The 19,480-nt window shown below is 44.0% G+C and overlaps 1 gene segment (V, D, J or C); it reads left to right on the plus strand.

Annotated features, from left to right (window-relative positions):
* Positions 1-5,201: 5,201 nt before the first annotated feature.
* Positions 5,202-18,752, plus strand: LOC132381339 (Ig heavy chain C region-like). The segment is given in 6 exon segments: positions 5,202-5,298; positions 5,413-5,775; positions 13,271-13,582; positions 14,454-14,750; positions 17,132-17,452; positions 18,096-18,752. Coding segments are annotated over 6 exon segments (1,725 nt in total).
* The last annotated feature ends 728 nt before the right edge of the window (positions 18,753-19,480 follow it).

Consider the following 19,480-nt stretch of genomic DNA (forward strand, 5'->3'; position numbering starts at 1 on the left):
TGAAATTAAAACATTTAACATAAAACTCAAAGTTGAATTTAAGGATGGAGACTTTGTAAAAATTTCTTAGCTTCTTCAGGCTTTGTAAACCAAGAAACCTTATTATCAGAAGTAGTAACCTTGAGTTTACACGGATCTCTGAGAGAAAGGCGACAGCCAAACTTAAAAAGATCAGACATGACATCTTTAAAAGCCTGTCTAGTTCTTAGAACTTCAGGTGGATAATCTTGAACGATCCAAAACTGTTGATCACAAAATTGTAATATACGTTTCTTCCTTGATTCACAAAGGATCTGTTCTTTAATCTGATAGTCATAAAAGCGAATGATAATAGAGCGAGGTTTGGCAGGGTCCCAATTTGCAGGGGAGGGGGGGGGGCGGTAACGGTGGACGTGCTCAAATTTTGGTAGTTCCGATAATATATCAGGGAATAAATCTTTCAGCATTTGAGGAAAAAAATCGATAGGTTGATTAACCTCCAGTTTTTCAGGAAGCCCAAGAATTCTGATATTGCACCTTCGGTTCCTGGTCTCCAAATCTGTAAGTTTCTTCAGTAACGTGTCGTATTTTTTAAGTTGTTCCTTAGAAATTCTCTTGAAACCTTCGATATCCTTTTGCAACACCGTCAGAGATTCTTTGTGTAGCCTAATACGAATTTCGTGGTCATTCACAGTCTGCTGTATACTTCCAAGTTTCTGATTAAGCGTTTTCAGTTCAGATTTAACCAGGTCGAAGGAATTCTGTAACAAATCAAACTTGGATTCTAATTCATCCAGTTTATCCAATTTTTCAAGTTTCTCTGACATTTGTTGAATCATTTCAGTCAAAGTCTCGAAAGTAGTCTTTTTTTTGTCAGCTTTCTACTCATGGTGCTCTCAACGAGATAGGTTTAAACAGCAAAGTAAGCAAATAATTTCGGAGCACATAGCTAGTGCAACCTACTCCATTACAGCCATCAGAAGTCTCCATTATTCCATTCTACTTTACACTTATGTACAGGAAATTAAGTTAAACAACCTTGAATCTTTGACAAGCTCCCTCACTATTTCACCAATACTTGTGCACTCTGCAAACGTTGCAATCAGACATCTGACATTCCTGACCAAATCATTATAGTGTATTACTAACAACAGAGGATCCAGCAGGAATCCTCAGGGAGCACCATAGGTCACAAAACTCCAATATGAATAAAAACCACTCCATTGTTACCCCCTGTCTTCAATAACCATGTCAATTTTGAGTTTAATCTACCAAATCACTGTGAATCCCACAAATTTCTGGATAAACCTACCATGACAGATCTTTTGAAATGACACAAAGTCAACATCCAATGCCCTAACCTCATTAAGATCCAGGCTTGGGCTGATAGGCATTAAGTAACATTCATGCCATACAATTGCCAAGAAAGATGATATCCAGCAAGAGAAGACCCAGCTGTCACCCACTGACATTTCACAGCATTACCAACACTGAATTGCTCACCATCAATATCCTAGACTTTACCGTTGACCAGAAACTGAACTGGAATGGCCATTGCACAATGTGGCTGCAGGAGCAGAACACAGCGGGAAATCTTGTGGCAAGTAACTCATGATCTAACTCCCCAATGCCTGACCACCATCTACACGGTGCACGTCAAGAGTGTGATGGAATACCTTGTACTTCGGGTGCAGCAGCCAAGAAGCTCAACACCATGAGATGTAGAGAAATCCACTAAACAGGCTACCTGCACTTTGTACCATCTACAGGATGCACTGCAACAAAGCTCCAAAAATGTTTAAGTACCTTCAAAACACAGGAACTCTTTCAGTTGGAAGGACGTGGGAAGCAAACTCTTGTGGAACACAACCATCTCGATGTTGCCCTTCAAATTACATAACATTTTATATTGGAAATGTATCACCTTTCCTTCAACATTGCTGGGTTAAAATCCTTTCCTGAGAGCATTGTCGTATGCCCCCAACTCAATGACTGAATGGTTCAAAAAGGCAGCTCACCACCAACTTGTCAAAGGCAGAATGTTTTGTACAATTAAATGCTGGATCAGCTTGTGGAGCCCATGGCCTTGACTGAATGAAAAAAAGGAAGATATATTTGAGCAATTAATGTGAGTTCTTTGAATAAATAACAAGCATCACAAACAAAGACAAAGAGATGGATGTGCTATTCTGATCTCCATTGGACATGATGAATTATGATCAGGTGGCTCAGGAGGTAACATATTGACATGGACAGAAGATTGGCCAGCTAACATGAAACAGAGAATCAGTATAAATGTATCTTTTTTTTTTGGTCACTTTGATGTATTCAGTGATTGTCCAGAAGGATTGTTGCCAAAGACACAACGTTTTAATATTTATGTAAATGATTTGGATAAACACATTTAAGGACCTTCTTCATGATTTCCAAAAGGCTAGTATGTAGATATAACAATTATGAAAGCTCATACATTGTCATTGTTTATTGACAGTGGAATGGAACACAAAGGTACGGAGGTTATGATTCAGGTTTTTAGGGCAATGGTCTATCCACATCTGGAGTTCCGTATTCAATATTGGTCTCCATATTTAATGAGGGATGTATATGCACTGGAGCAGTGCAGTGGAAGTTTTAACTGACAGATATGGTCATTTCAGGAAAGATTGTTCATGTAAAGCTTGGATCAATAAAGTTTAAAACAGTGGGATCAAAGGACTGAAACAGGCACTCAGTGGCCACTTTATTAGGTACACATGTGCACCTGCTCGTCAATGCAAATACATAATCAGCCAATCATATGGCAGCACAATGCATAAAATTATGCAGACATGGTCAAGAGGTTCAATTATTGTTCAAACTAAACATCAGAATATCATGGTCCTGGCTGGCATTTCCCACCTCTTCCCTTTCCTCCTTAATCCCCACACTTGATTCCCAATCATTCCCAATTCCTCTCAATAACCAGCACCTGGTTTCCATTAGCCACCAGAGGATAAGACTCTGAATGCAGCAGTCAGCCCTTGCCCGATTGTTGGTTGACAGGCAGAGAGACCTTGCTCTAAGTCTCCAACCCTGTATCTCTGTAAACAAAGTCTCCCAGGTCCTGACTCTACACCTGCTGTGGAGATTCTGCATCCTGATCCTGCCTCTGTGTTGGAGTCCTGCTCTTGGGTTTGTTTTCCTGCCATGTCTGTGTCACAGAGAACAGGGAAGAAATGTGATCTAAGTGACTTGTATTGTGGAATGATTGTTGGTGTTATATGAGGTTGTTTGAGTAGCTCAGAAACTGTTGATCTCCTGGGATTTTCACTCACAGTTGTCTCTAGAGTTTACAGAGAATGGTACAAAAAATGCAGTGAGGGGCAATTCTGTGGGTGAATCCTCCTTGTGAATGAGAGAGATCAGAGGAGAATGGCCAGACTAGTTCAAGCTGACAGAAAGATATCAGTTACACAAATAATCTCATGTTACAACAGTGGTGTGCAGAGGAGCACAAGAGAGAATGTCTTTACCTACAGTACATTGAATCTATGGAATCCTTGACTCAAGGGGCTAGAGATCCTCATTCCCTGAGAGCATTCAAGGCAACAGCTAATTTACTGATATGATTTTAATTTGAGTTAAAATCTAAGTGATGATCTTATTGAATGATATAGCAGGTGAGTGGGATCAAATGGCCCCTCCTCCTGCATCTGTTGTGCATTTTCTGATTGCTGTTGCTGCCCTGTATCGACTGCTACCACAGTGGGATGCAAGGATGTAGCAGTGAAATATCCTGGAATCTTTCCCGACACTCATGGTATTTTTACCCATCTCAGTGGGATCACTGTCAGTTTTGTGCCACTCTTTGTGGATTATGGTTCCTCTGCAGAGATTGGAGCCCGTGGTGCAGGCTGGCTGTGCCAGGCAGTGAACGGTGAAGTACTGCCTTTCCAGCGGAGGTAAAAGATTTAGAAAGTTCTCCACTGCCTGTCTGCCCTCAACCAGCATCACAGAATGTCTGAATCTCTCTACTCCATTGCTGTTTCAGTTTGCTTACTCTATGCCATTTGGGTCACACTTTCCCTCAGTGACACCAGTGACTCCACTTCAAAAATGACTTAATTGACTACAAAATGATCCTGGCTTGTCCTAAAGCTATGAAATCTGCTGAGTAAGCCCAGCATCCCAACTGGGGCATAGGCCATTGGCAGTAGCTGTCAGATTCCTCTGTCCTGGGTCAATCTTGTTGGTAGTCCTTTCTCTCCCAGTGATGAGGTCTTTGGAGCTTCTGTTGGCATTTTTGTAACTCTGGGCTTTAATGGGATGAGGTTGCTAATGCCATGCCCAAACCACCACCTTTTGTGGCCAAGTTGCAGTCATCTATGGTGGTGTTATGAATGCTTCTGAGCGACTGCAAATCACTGTGACAGGGTGAGCTTTGTTTTGATAATAGGATACACTGTACTGCCATTACCAGGATGGGTATTTTTGATAGCAACAGATGATCCCCTCTATGGATTTCTTCCCCCTGTCATCACCAACCCATCCCATATCACTTCTCCGCACATCTGACTCGCAACCATTCTGTTTCCAAATACAAATATTTCTCCTGCGGTTCGGGTTCTGCTCGGGAATTCTTTACATCAAACGTCCTGCTCCTCTCGCAGGCTGAAACAGGTTAAAAAGTTTTCCAACATTGATGAGGTGAGATCTTCTGAGGACTTGGAACTGAGACTTCTGTTGTCAGGTCTCTGAGAGAGAATATTTCACCCCCAAAGAATATACTAATGTATATTCCACCCCCTTCCGTTTGACATTGTTTCTTATTACTTGGGTTTAGACAGTATATTGTGTTAATTATTTTGGTTATTTTAGTTATTAGACCTTTTCCTCACACTGGTGTCTCTTAGTCCCTGTCTCCCGGGGGAAATCTTCCACTGACTGGTGTCTCTCATTCACTCTCACTGGGATTCACAAATTGTTCATTGCTGAAACTGATGAATCGAGCAGAGTGTGACAGATCTTTAATCCGAATCTGATCACTGCCGCTGACCTGCCGCCTGTTGCAGAGACAAACACCTTTTGGGGAATTGAAATCGCTGCTTTGGGCGGGGACAGGAAGCTGCGCCTCTGGTTTCAGTGTGTGAGAGCCTGTTCAAACCGTGGCTCCCTCTCTCACTCACAGCCCACGTCCCTATTTAAACGGCGCTCACTGTGGCTCAGGACCAAGCTGGCCTGAGCTGAAGCTGCCAATCTCAACAGTGTCCAAGTCCGGCTCGGTTTTCGCGGTGATGGGTGTCGTTCCTTATCTCTGTCTCCTCCTGTCTTGTCTGGCAGGTGGGTGTCCCGCGGCTTGTCCCGCACACGAGATCGGTTGATTCTTGGAATTTCTCTGACCCTCTGCTCGTGGAACGATTTATTAACGTCTGTTCTTTTATCCTTTAATGACAGGAGTGCATTCCGACATCGTGCTGACCCAGCCCGAGTCAGCGGTGGTAAAGCCCGGGCTGTCCCACAGACTGTCCTGCACAGTCAGCACCTTTGATAGAAATGTCTATGGAATACACTGGGTGAAATCGATCTCCAGGAAAGGGCTGGTGTGGTTGGCTGCAATATACTATGATGACACTAAATATTATGCACCCGAAGTCCAAGGCCGGTTCACTGTTTCCAAAGACAGCAGTACGGCGTATCTGCAAATGACCAGCCTGAAACTGGACGATACGGCCACCTATTACTGTGCGAGATACAGTAATGATATGAAGTACTATCTTGACTACTGGGGCGGAGGAACCTCGCTGACAGTGACTTCAGGTAAGACCAGTTTCTCAATTGTATAACCACGTATTAGTATTTATTTAAGGTTTGGGGAATTCGGTGATTCGCCTGAAATCAGTGAGATATTTAGAGCGAGTACATGAATCTCCCCGAACCGGCGGGTTTCTCTAGAGCCCAGTGACAGTACAAGGGTACATCCCCCACCCCACCAGTGAACTGTCCACAGACCGGGAACAGGCTCAGGGGAATGGGGTCGGTTCTTGGCACCAGACTGTGCCTTGACACCGGCCGGTTGTGCTGAGTGAGCTCAGTGTTTGGTTCAAGTCTGGCTTCTGATTCTCAGCACCAACTGAAGCCACGTTCAGGGGCTGAGCGTTTCAGTGCAGTTGAACTCGCTCCCTGTCAGTGACAACAATGGATCTGTTCAGTGTCAAGTTATTGGGATCGGGTTTTACTGTCGGCTGCTTTCATGCTGAAGGTAATGGGATTGAGACATAATCTGAGGGAATGGTTACACATGTATGATGTGGTTGATGGCTCAATATCCCCAGGGTACAGGTGGGTGTCAGTCCCATCATGTAATGTCCGGCCTGAGGTCCGTCCCGGGATACAGCAAAAGTTTCGGCGATATCCCAGGATTAATTGATGTGATTAAGGTTTTAGTTTTATTCCCTGATGGGTGAGGAGGTGGGCTACGGGGAGGGGGGGAGAATCTTGGAGTGAGAAGGCAGTGGGGAAGTGGTGCAGGAGGGTAAGGCAGGGAATTGAAATCACAATTCCTACACACATTCTGGGCAGCCTTGCATTGGTGGGTGGGGGAGGGAGGAGTGGTGCAGGTGGGGTGGGGAGGGAAGCGTTCAAGTCAATAATGTGTAATAGGGGAGCATTTAAGGGAAGGGTTGTTGATGAACGTTTGTGATCTGGAACACACTGCCTGAATGATGGTGGTGGCCAATAGTGAGTGTAGAGAGGGAACAGGAGGGGATCCGCCATTTGTAGGGATACAGGGAAGAGCAGAGAGACCAATGGGTTTATTGGGTTTGCTCAGCTAAAGGGAAGCACAGACAATATCGGATGAATGGCCTCCCTCTCTGCTCTGTCATTCAATGAAGAGAAGAACAGCCCTGAACTCAACAGTGGGGTTATCGGGGCGCCTTCTTTTGACATAGGAAGTTATTCTTGAAGCCGAGTTGCTAACTCGACGCAAAACCGACTTGGATTCGAACTCGGGAACCTTTGCTCCGGGGTATCATTTTGCCATCAAACAGGTCAGTCATTCAATGGAATTGGTATTTATCCTGTAAATCTGGGAAATTCTTCCTCAAAGGGATTCCAACCCAGAGTACACAGAGCATGAGTTAAATGCAGATTATAGCTCACATGTCCTGTCCTGGCAGCCACGGATTAGATGCAAAGATCCTTTTGCACTGTCCCATCCCTCCTAGGGCAGGGGCAGCAGAGGTTAGACACAGCAGATGAGTAGTGCAGAGGGATGGATGAACAGTCCCCGGATACCACCACAACAAAACTGACAAATTTAAACTCAGTTCATCATAATCTGCAAAAGATTTGGATCTGAGGTCAGATTTCCAACATAATAATTGGTATTGTTTTTAAATCTAGTCATTGGTAATGATGAACCTTCAATTTTGCTGATGTCCCTCAGGGAAGATGATCTCTCATCCTTGCACTTCGAGTCTATTTATGACTCCTGACCCATCAATGTTTGTCGCCAAATGCCCCCTGAATGGCAGCTCAGATATGTAATTCATTCAAACTTTACTGGCAAAGCCTAGATCCCAAAAGATGAATAAATAAAATTGCCTACTTGTCATTCATATGACCCGATGTTCCATCCACTTACTGCAATACAGACTAAAATCAGACTGAGTCTCCCCGATCTGCTCATTCACCATTGATCATTTTGTACAAATACCCAAGTATCATTTCTTTGCAAATTTCTTCTGAGCTGATTCACCCAGGACCAGTTCCCCTCTTCACCCCAGCACCCTGTGACGCACCCAGGTCCAGTTCCCCTCTTCACCCCATCTCCCTGCTGTCAGTTTGTTGGGTGTTTTTATAAAGACCCAGAGGAACACTGATCCAGACAGAACTGTCCTTACTACCTGCTGGTCCCGGGATGTAAAAGATCCTCAGCTGCAAATCTCACCGACTGACATTATTGTGCCTCCTGTACTGCCAACACTGATCAGCTCAGGGAACATCTGTGGGGTGAGAAACAGAGTTAATGTTTCACATCAGTGACCCTTCACCAAACTCTGTCAGTCTGATTTCTGGCAACTGTTGTTTCCAGTTTTATTACTGATTTTGATTCTTTTGTGTGTTTTTCATCGACTTCTACAACCCCAGAACATCCCAAAGTCTTTCCTAAATCAGCAAGTACTTCTGCAGTGTCATTTCATCCAACTAAACCTCCAACCTGTCTGCACCTTTTTCCCACAAATTGAACTACAACATGACAATCTAGTCTGTTAGTGTGATGTTGGAAGGGAATGGTCACTTTTAGCCAACAATCCTGAAGCTTCCAACCACTGGTAACTCATCTGAATTCTGACTGTGCAGTAGATGAATAGACACACTATCTAGTTGTAGGACATCCAAATGGTGCCATTTCCTTGGAACAACAATTCTTCTGTTGTGAGAATTAACATTGATAAAGAGCAGCGAGGTTTCTTGGACATCAGCTGACCAGCCTGTTCCTGAGCTGCTGTGTACCTGGGAAGCTGAGGATACTGTGGTGAAATGGAATATGTTGTGGCTGGCAGTCTGAAGGTGACAACCTGTGTTCACCCATTTACATTTGAGTCAGTCACTCAGTTCCACAGACCACTGTAACCCAGGATCTATTGAGTGACAGATGCCTCCAGAACTGTTACCACCCTCTACCACATGGCACCTGGTCCTGCCAGAAGTCCTGTTGTAACACTGAGAAATCCACCTCCACATTTCCCTCACAGGCTGGACCTGACAAAGGATCACATTCCCCATTCATCTGACTGGGGATTCTAAGCCTTGGGATGGGATTTAGTCATGAATGATTTCTGGCTGATTGTGTTTTAATGCTTTTCAGATTTATTATCTTAAACCAAAATATGCAGAATTAATTGTTGCCACAGGAATTTACATCAATTTTAATGTTTCCCAGATATTTCAAACCTGTTAAATTACATGACAGCATTGACAAGACGGTCCGCTCCCCACAATTACCCAGTGTCAGGGTGTTCTGGACCCCGATTCCCAGCAGGGTGCTGCCTGAGGCTATTTAATGCTGAGGCCCGATACACCTCACTGCAAGCCTCCAACATCCAGAAACCCAGCGGGGTCCCACATTTCCCTGTGTAGCAGTGTGGGGAGAATCCCAGCAGGTTAGAACCAGCACCATTCAGCCCGGTCTGTGTGGACATGGTCCAGTTGGCACTGTGCCCTGTGCTTTCTCTCCTGTGACACTTCACCCACAGCACAGGTCAGCTTGTCCCCCTGTTTCACAGAAGTTGTGTGAGACATCAGCATTTCACTGGGTGTTCCAGGCTCAGTCTGAAGGAATGAGAAAGAGACCATTTCTCTGCTCTGCCTGTCCTGTCAACCTGAATCAACTGTGTTTACTCAGGAAGGCAAATATTCTGAGTTCACAGTCCCCAGAGTCACCTGGAAATGGTTCTAAACAATGCAGCTGTCATTATTGACCAGTTAAATAATATTGATTCCTTTTTACTTGTTATATTTGCTTATTTATATTCATTCTATTTGAAATCCACATTTCAATATTTTATGTCCTTTGTCCCTGAGTGATTACTGTAAACTGAATATTTCATAATTTTGCCCCAATTGAAATTGTGACCTTCCAACCACTTGATTTCTACTCCAAATATTGGATTTGCTGCCCTTCCAACAGAAGAATCGATCTGAAGCCTGTGTGTCTGTTGACCATCTTACTGTTGGACCCTCACCTACTGTAATTCACACTGTCTGACACACTCTCCCACTAGTCTCCTACTCCCAGAGTTCCTGCATGTTGTGCCGTGTCCACGCAGTCTTGGGTGATGCTTTTCTCATCCACCAGCCACAATCTGACATTGACAGAGTCAATCAAGAGGTAAATGATGTCATGTCAGTGGGTCAGAACAAACCCCGTCCACAACAGTATCCAAGGTAATTCTGACAACTGGTCAAACCACATCTCCTCAACATATCCACCTGTCAATGCTGTCAATTGGTCAATTAGTTAATTGATCCTGACACTTTTACTGACCTTGGTAAGTCAACACTTCTCCTTTTCCAGTGAAATGAATTGAGAACCAATGCTTTCAGGTGTATTTTGCACCTTAAATGGTTGTGAATTGCCACAACCTGCATTTGCTCACTGGACTCTGTGGGCTGGTTGTTCAGTGAGAATATCACTTGCATCTAATGCCATTTTGAGATTTCTCCATCTGCTCAGGAATCTCATGTGTTGCCCGATACTTCCCCACAGTCTGGACTAATATATTTTCAGTTCCTGTCGTTCCTGATGCAAGTTGCCATTCCCTCCCAGTTACCCAGTAGTTTCCGCAGGCTCAGTGGAGTTGAAATTCTTGTGATGCATAGTAAATATGTGAGGCAATGTCAGCTGTATCATGTAGTCTGAGTTGAATTTCAGAAGCAGAGTCCATTTCTCAACCTCCACTATATTGCACACATGGTGTTGGAGACCCAGTAAAATGTCCACACCAATCAAGTCAAGTCGACTTTTATTGTCATTTTGACCATAACTGCTGGTACAGTGCATAGTAAAAATGAGAATGTTTTTCAGGACCATGGTTTTCATGACAGTCCAAAACATTTGATTGAACTACGTAATTAAAAAAAAACACAAACCTATACTAGACTACAGACCTACACTGGACTGCATAAAGTACACAAAAACAGCATTACAATAAATAATAAACAAGACGGTAGGGCAAGGTGTCAGTCCAGGCTTTGGGTATTGAGGAGTCTGATAACTTGGGGGAAGAAACTGTTATATAGTCTGCTCTTGAGAGCTCGAATGCGGCATTCCCAGGCGGCAGGAGGAAGAAGAGATTGTACGAGGGGTGCATAGGGTCCTTTACAATGCTGTTTCCTTTGCGGATGCAGCATGTAGTGTAAATTTCTGTGATGGTGGAAAGAGAGACCCCAAATATCTTCTCAGCTGACCTCACTATCTGCTGCAGGCTCTTGCGATCTGTGATGGTGCAATTTCCAAACCAGGCAGTGATGCAGCTGCTCAGGATGCTCTCAATACAACCCCCTGTAGAATGCAATGAGGATGGGGGGGTGGGAGATGGACTTTCCTCAGCCTTCGCAAAAAGTAGAGATGCTGCTGGGCTTTCTTTGCTATAGAGCTGGTGTTGAGGGACCAGGTGAGATTCTGCACCAGGTGAACACCAAGAAATTTGGTGCTCTTTACAATCTCTACCAAGGAGCCATTGATGTTCAGCAGGGAGTGGTCGCTCCATGCCCTCCTGAAGTCAACAACCATCTCTTTTGTTTTTTTCACATTAAGAGACAGGTTGTTGGCTCTGCACCAGTCTGTTAGCCGCTGCACCTCCTTTCTGTAAGCTGACTCGTCATTCTTGCTGATGAGACCCACCACGGGTGGGTCATAGGTGAACTTGATGATATGGTTCCAGCTGTGTGTTGCAGCACAGCCGTGGATCAGCAGAGTGAACAGCAGTGGACTGGGCACACAACCCTGGGGAACCCCTGTGCTCAGTGTGATGGTTTTGGAGATGCCGCTCCTGATCTGGACTGACTGAGGTCTCCCAGTCAGGAAGTCTAGGATCCAGTTGCAGAGGGAGGTGTTCAAGCCCAATAGGCTCAGCTTTCCAATCAGTTTCTGAGGGATGATTGTATTGAATGCTGAACTGAAGTCTATGAACAGCATCCGAACGTATGTCTTTTTTTTTTATCCAGGTGGGTTAGGGCCAGGTGGAGGGTGGTGGCAATGGCGTCATCTGTTGAGCAGTTAGGACTGTACACAAACTGCAAGGGGTCCAGTGAGGGGGGGGGACAGCAGGGTCTTGATATGCCTCATGACAAGCCTCTCGAAACACTTCATGATGAATGATGTAAGTGAAATGGGACAGTAGTCATTTAGGCAGGACACTGAAGATTGTCTTGGGGACAATGATGGTGGCCTTGAAGCACGTTGGACTGTTGGCGCTGCTCAGGGAGATGTTGAAGATGTCAGTGAGAACATCTGCTAGCTGGTCCGCACATCCTCTGAGCACTCTACCAGGGATGTTTTCTGGGCCAGCAGCCTTCCGTGGGATGACCCTGCACAGGGTTCTGTTCACATCGGTCACGGAGAGACACAGCACCTGGTTATTTGTAGTGGGGGTGGACTTCCTCTCTGCCACATAATTTTTCGCCTCAAACCGGGCGTAGAAGTTATTCAGCAAATTTGGGAGGGAGACATCACCTGCACAGTCAGGTGATGTTGTCTTGTAATTGGTGATGTCCTGGATGCCTTCACTCCTCTCATCAACAGCATCAACAAACACATCAAAATTATTCTTCTAAATCTTACTATTTTTTTTGTAAACGCTACTGATCTGGTGCTAACAGACTTCTCAGAATTGGGAATTGTTTTTGGATGTAGTTGGAAGTTGGCTTGCAGGTAAAAAAGTTATTAAGAAGGCAAACAGAATGTTGGCCTTCACTGCAAGAGGGATTGAATCAAAGAACAAAGAGGTCATGCTGCAAATATACAGGGTACTGGTGAGGCCGCACCTGGAGTACTGTGTGCAGTTCTGGTCTCCATACTTGAGGAAGGATATACTGGCTTTGGAGGTGGTGCAGAAGAGGTTCACCAGGTTGATTCCAGGGGTGAAGTGTTTAACCTATGAGAAGAGATTGAGTCGCCTGGGACTATACTCTTTGGAGTTCAGAAGATTGAGAGGGGATCTTATAAAAACATACAAAATTTTGAAAGGGATAGATAAGATAGAAGTAGAAAAGTTGTTTCTCATTGGTAGGTGAGAATAGAACAAGGGGTCATTGCCTGAAGATTCAGGGGAGAAGGTTTAGGATGGAGTTTAGGAGAAAATGCTTTCACCAGAGAGTGGTGAATCTGTGGAATTCCCTGCCTAGGGAAGCAGTTGAGGCTTCTTCACTAAATATATTTAAGAAACGGTTAGATTTTTACATAGTAGGGAAATTAAGGGTTATGGGGGTGGGGGGAAAGCAGGTAGATGGAGCTGAGTTTATGGTCATATCAGCCATGAACTTTATTGAATGGTGGAGCAGGCTCACTATGCTGGATGGCCTACTCCTGCTCCTATTTGTTATGTTCTTATGACAGATTCACTTTGGTATTTTGACTGAGATCCCAATAAGACATTGGGTCACTGCCTCAGTCTTGCACTGAAGTGTTGGCCTGGACTGGGTGTCCAAGTTGCCAATGTGGGATTGATCCACACCCTCCTACATCAGTGACAGACTCACAGCTGAGTGTTGAAGTGACGCATCTGTGAATTTCTTTCTATTTCAGAGGTCAAGTCCACACCATCAGTCTACATCATACCTTCCTGCAACACAGAATCTGACCAAGGCATCAGGCTCCTCTGTCTGGTCAAGGACTATCAGCCTGAAAGCATCAGTCAGACATGGTCCACTAACAGTGGGGACATCACCACAGGAATCAAGAAATACCCAGCGGTGTTGGGGAAAAATTCAAAGTACACAATGAGCAGCTTTCTCGAAGTCTCTGTGGTGGACTGGAAGAATAAAGTCTATTACTGCAAGGCAGGGTACAAGCCAAACGAGATTGTGACAGCAGAGTGGCGGAAACTTCAACCACAACGTTAGTATCAGAAACTATTTGCATTTAAATCTGCTCTGATGTCAGAGCATAAATCTGGAGTAGGAAGCTTTGTCAGATAACCTAGGAACATGGCAACTAACTCCTTTATTCTACTCTTACAATGACAGTGAGAAAACGTATGAAAGTCGATATGAGCAGCGAAATTCAGTATCAGGATCTGCCTCCATTGTATCTGCTCCACTGTCTAATTTCAGGAGCCTCACCACCACCCCGTCCCACTATACCCTCCCTACAGATCAGCTCCTGTACACATACAGAGGGCCCATTGTACCCCTGCACACAGAACAACAATTTAAACTTTACCCCACTCCTCCTGCACTTTTCCCCTCCACCCTGCAGCTGCCCCCTCTTCTGGTAAAAGCAGCCCTTCTGAATGTGATGAAAGAATCCACTCCAGTGCCCTTCTTTAACCATCTTCTCACAGATCTGATCCTGTCTTTCCAGTTACAACAAAATAATTCCCTCCTGTCCATCTATTCATCTTTCCCATTAAACCTAAAATTGTGTTTCCCAAACTCACCAGTGGAAACAGTACCACACCATGTACTCCTGCTCACAGGAGCTGGTTTCAGTCATTCTCCATTAAACAATTAGATCATGGCAGGTCTGCACCTCAACCTCATGACCCATCTCTCTGCATTATCATAGCATAGTGGGACACGCTGCTGGGAGGCCCAAGTGATACACCCAGCCCTCCCACTCACTGGTGTGAGCCATCAGATCATCAGACCATCTGTAAATTAACACCATTCTTGAGAGGGAACTGGGGAACTTCCCCGGGATGAGGGGGAATGAAGTCCAAAGCATGGACCAAGCAATCATGTACTGACAGATATTAAATGTGTTACAGCTCCGAAGCTCAGCTCCCTTGTTCCATCCCGGGAGGTGATCCACAGTCAAACAAATGCTGTCCTGGGCTGTGTGATATCTGGATTCTCTCCTGAAAACATTCAAGTATCCTGGAAAAAAGCTGGATCTGCCCAAGAAGGCATCGTTCTCCCTTCCTCTCGGAGATCTGGTGGTGGATTTGAAACAATCACTTACCTGACAGTGCCTGTGCAGGAATGGAAGAAACAGAAATATACTTGTGAAGTGAATCACGCACCTTCTGGTTTCATTGGTCAGGTCAACATAACGTATCAAGAGGGTGAGTGATATCTGAAGAAAAATTAATTAACTTACAGTACTAAACTACTTAACTGATACTCCCACACAATTCCTGTCCCTACTGTCAATCTTGTTGAGTGATGTACAGATGTTCTTTGTACTTTGAATCAACTCATATCACCAGCAGCTTTAACCCCATCTGCTGGGCTGGAAAGTGTAAGATTAGGTCTCCTGTACATTGTGTCTCAATAATTTGAGTTGTCTCTGTTTGTAGCTATAATGAAAATAAGTCAGTGAGCAAAGCTCACATCCCATGCTTTACCATCTGGAGAAAACCTCCCTTTCCCGTTTTCACTATCTAATCAGTGTTAGTTACTCAAAAAAAAAATATCTCTGCAATTTTGTATTTGCTTCAGTCCCCAGAGTCTGTTTCCAGTGTTTCCTGAGAGACTCTTCTTTTGATTGTCCACTCACTGAAATGTAGGTGCCTGGATTATTTTTGAATTGATGCCCAATCCTCGAGTGAATGTTGTGACCTTGTATCTTCAGATCCTCGACCAGGTTCAGAGAGCATGCATTTATCATGGCGGACACATCCTCATCCTGACAGGATGCAATATACAGAGGATAGAGATGGGGAATATGTGGGGCTCCCTTTTTCCAAGCACTAGAAAAGAGGTGAAAGTGTCTCATGGTTAAATCTATGAATCTTCCATTTCCAGGTGGAAACTGTCCCAACTGTTTTTTTTTGGAAGCCTGTGCCAATGATCTTTTACCAGAGTAATCTCAATGCAACATTCTCAGATAGTTCAACCCGAGAGTATCATTGTTCAGCAGGAAAGTGTGAAATAAGTGATTGGCTGTGTACCCAATTTGTCAATTAATTTTATTACATTCCATTTACTGGATTCCAGACCTACCTCTGGTGTCCATTGGGATTGAAGTTTAACAGGAGAGAAGAGAACAAGTGATTCAAAATGATGACCTCTCTAATCACATTTCTATTTGAACTCTATTATCCTCGTGGCCACCTATTTCAATTTGACTTCCCATTCTGACATGTCTGTCCATGGTCTCCTCTATTGCCATGGTGAGGCCAAAGTCAGGTTGGAGCAGCAACACCTCATATTCCATCCAGATATCTGCCAATCTGATGGCATGAATACTCATTCTTGCAACTTCATTAATCTCCACTTTTTTTATTTTTTTTTCTAATACCCTCAACTGTTCACTTCTCACCTGCCCATCATCTCTATTTGGTTCCCCTCCTCCTGCACTTTCCTCCATGGTCCACTGTCCTATCAGATTACTTCTGCTTCAGCCATTTATCTTTTGCAATTATCCCCCATCAGCATCTTAATTCATAAATCAAAGAAACACAATAGAATTCAGAGTCAAGCATCCAATGTGTGAAAAAGAACAAATTGTGTAAACAATAAAACAAATTCAAACAAACAATCCACAGAACCTGAACCACAGAGTCCCCTGAAGTAAATCCACAGCCACGTCACCAGTTCAGCACTGCAACCGGTCCAGGAGACCGATGGCTGCAGGCCACGGCCACGGAGCCAGGCTCAGTGCTGAGGTGAGTGAAGCCTCATAGAGTAGTGAGCCACATACTTGTTCCTGCTTCACCTTCTGTTTCAACGCCATAATCTTTTTAATCTCACTTGGCACTTAAATCCACCGGTTATTGGTTTATTTTCCACTCTCAACCAACATAATCCAGTTTTCCAAAACTCTAATTGTATCTCAAAAAATGCTTTCATTACTTGAGGAGAATCCAGACCATTTCCCTGGACAGGGACTCTGGAGATCTCTTATACTTGTCTTCAAATCACTATCTCCCTCTGACATTGAATGTAATCCCAACCTCAACTGCTGCCTCAGTGGTGACTGAATTTCCAGCAGAGCAGCTCTCCCTCTGCTCCTGTGTGGGAACAGTCAGCCTGGACAATGTGTAGAAGCCTCTGGAGGGCGGCTTGAACACACAACATTCTGACAAAGCAGAAGCAAATGTTAATTACACAACATCAAGTATAAAAGTGAATTTTTAATATTTCTGAAAAATATTTTGAATACTTTTGAAATAAGTGTATATTCTGAAATATTTTCACTTGAAACTTTGCGCTGCTTCCTGTTCACAGTCACACTCTGATATACTGGCTATTTTCTGTATTTGTTTAAAGAAAATGCAAAAACTATGTAAGGACCAGTCTTGTTCATTTATGTTCCCTCAGGGTGTTTACCCTGTCTGCTCAATTGGGGAGATTCCTTTCTTCACCAATGTAGATTGCTCTCAACTCATCTTGATGGGACTGGCAAATGATTTACCAGAAATGAACAGGAAGTGCTGGTCTTGTCAGTGACAAACTTGTCCATCAGGGAATGGTGAAATAATAATTGTGACATTTCTCTCAGATGAATGTTCAGATACCCACCCCTCCGTCACTTTAAGCAAACCTTCCTTTGAAGAGATCTGGACAAAGAGATCAGCGACCATTCTGTGTGAGGTGGTTCACAGTGATTTACAGGGATTCAGTGTAACCTGGCAGGTGGACAGAAGGAAGAAGGAAGATGGGGTGAGGACTCTGGGTCCAGACAGCAATGGAAGTGAAGACACGATCACCAGCAGACTGACGGTCCCTGCTGCAGAGTGGAACAGTGGGGCTGAGTTCTCGTGTGTGATAGAGGACGCGAGTTTGCCAGCACTGGTGAAGAAATCCATCAGGAAGGACACAGGTACGTGTGGACAGAATTCAGTGTGAGTTTGATCTCGGCAATTGGACAGATTTATCACCATCCAGCACTGTGCAGAAAATAAGAACAAGAGCAGGCCATTGGGTCTCTCGATCTGTTGAACCATTCAATCTGGTCTCAGCTGATCATCCAAATTCAATCCCTGTTCCTGCTTTCTGCAGATATTCTTTGACCCATTCACATGAAGTAAATACAACCCATTCTTGAATATATTGTATGATATTTCTTCAAGTGCTTTCTGTGGGAGAGAGTTCCACAGGTTCTCACTCCCTCTACACGTACACAGCTGAGACTGCCACCCCTGCTCCAGGGGAGATGGAACAAACAGCACAGGTTGATGCAAGTCCAGGGGCTGAGTTCCACTTTCTGTTGAGTTACTGTGTTCAGCGACTCCCATTGATTGAACTGAGTGGACTAACCTCACTGGAAGCTGTAAAATGCAGCAGGTTCAAGATTTCCACTCCATAAATCCCAATGATGAACAGAAAGGGAAAAGTCTTTAGTTTCAGATAAAGTGAAGCCTCTCAGATTTAGAAATTGTTCATGATGGTGCAAGACCAGAACGTGTTGGGTAAGGAGGGAATTATTGGAAGATTCATTCTAACTGAGATTCTCTGTGTTCCAGGTGGTGATGTGACTCGTCCTCACATCTACCTCCTCCCCCCATCATCGGATGAGGTAGACACCGATCAGACTGTGACCTTGATGTGTCTGGTCACCAAGTTCTCTCCGGCAGAGATCTATGTGGCCTGGATGGCCAATGACACCCTTCTGAAGACAGGGTTTGTGAACCAGCCGGTGACCAAGGACCCCAGAAAAGGCTGGAACACAATGACCAGTCAGCTGAAGGTTTCTCCTGAGGAGTGGAAGAGCGGCACCACTTTCTCCTGTGTGGTGGGTCATGAGTCGCTCACAACCAACCTGTTCCGAAGCATCAATAAATCTCACAGCAAACCCACTCTGGTCAATGTCTCACTTGTTCTGACTGATAGTTTTAAATCTTGTGTGTAACACTGTGATATTCAATCCATGAAACCCTAGTTTTGTTAGTTTTATGATTATTAATTATCAGAAAGGATTATTTAGCTCATTAAAACATGAAACCTTGGACCTTTTAAAATAATTATGGATGAAATTAAGATCACTAACCAAATTAAGCTACAAACATTGTTCCCTACAAATCTCTGAGTTGCTTGGTATATTCTCAGACCTTCTGCCACGTTTGAATGGATTTCAACCCTGTCTGGGACTGCAAAATGTATTAAATCTTTGTGTTTGTCAATGTACCAATCCAAGTTCAATAAATGTAATTTTAAAATGTTTTGAATGTGATTTTTGGAGACAGTTAATAAGGAACATTCAGGGTATAAATGGGATAGAGTTTGTCAAATGTATTCAGAAAAGTTTCCTTAATCAGCACATAGAAGTTCCAGTGAGAGTGTGTGCAGTACTTGATATCGAAGTAGTGAATGAGGCCAGGCAGGAGACAAAAGATTGTGTACAGGAACATAGAAATCTACAGCACGTTACAGGCAAACAATGTTGTGCTGACCATGTAACTGACTTAGAAACTGCCTAGAATATTCCCTTTCCCCATTGCCCTCTTTTTCTAAGCTCCATGTATCTATCTAAGAGTCTCTTAAAAGACCCTACTGAATCTGCCTCTACCACTGTTGCTGGTAGTTCATTTTACACACACCACTCCCTTTGTGACAAACTTGCTCTTGACATCCCCTCAATATCTACTTCCAAGCACCTTAAAACTATGCCCCCTCAGGTTAGCCATTTCGACACTGGGGGAAAAAAGTCTCTGGCTATCCACACAATCAATGCCTCTCATCAACTTAAACCTTTATCAGGTCACCTCCTATGCTGTGTAGCTCCAAGGAGAAAAGTCCAAGTTCACTCAACCTATTCTCATATGACATGCTCTCCAATACAGGCAACATCCTCATAGACCTCCTCTGCACCCTTTCTATAGTATCAACATCCTGTAGTGAGGTGAACAAA

Source organism: Hypanus sabinus, chromosome 26 (genome assembly GCF_030144855.1).
Source record: "Hypanus sabinus isolate sHypSab1 chromosome 26, sHypSab1.hap1, whole genome shotgun sequence".
In the NCBI taxonomy this organism is placed as follows: domain Eukaryota; kingdom Metazoa; phylum Chordata; class Chondrichthyes; order Myliobatiformes; family Dasyatidae; genus Hypanus; species Hypanus sabinus.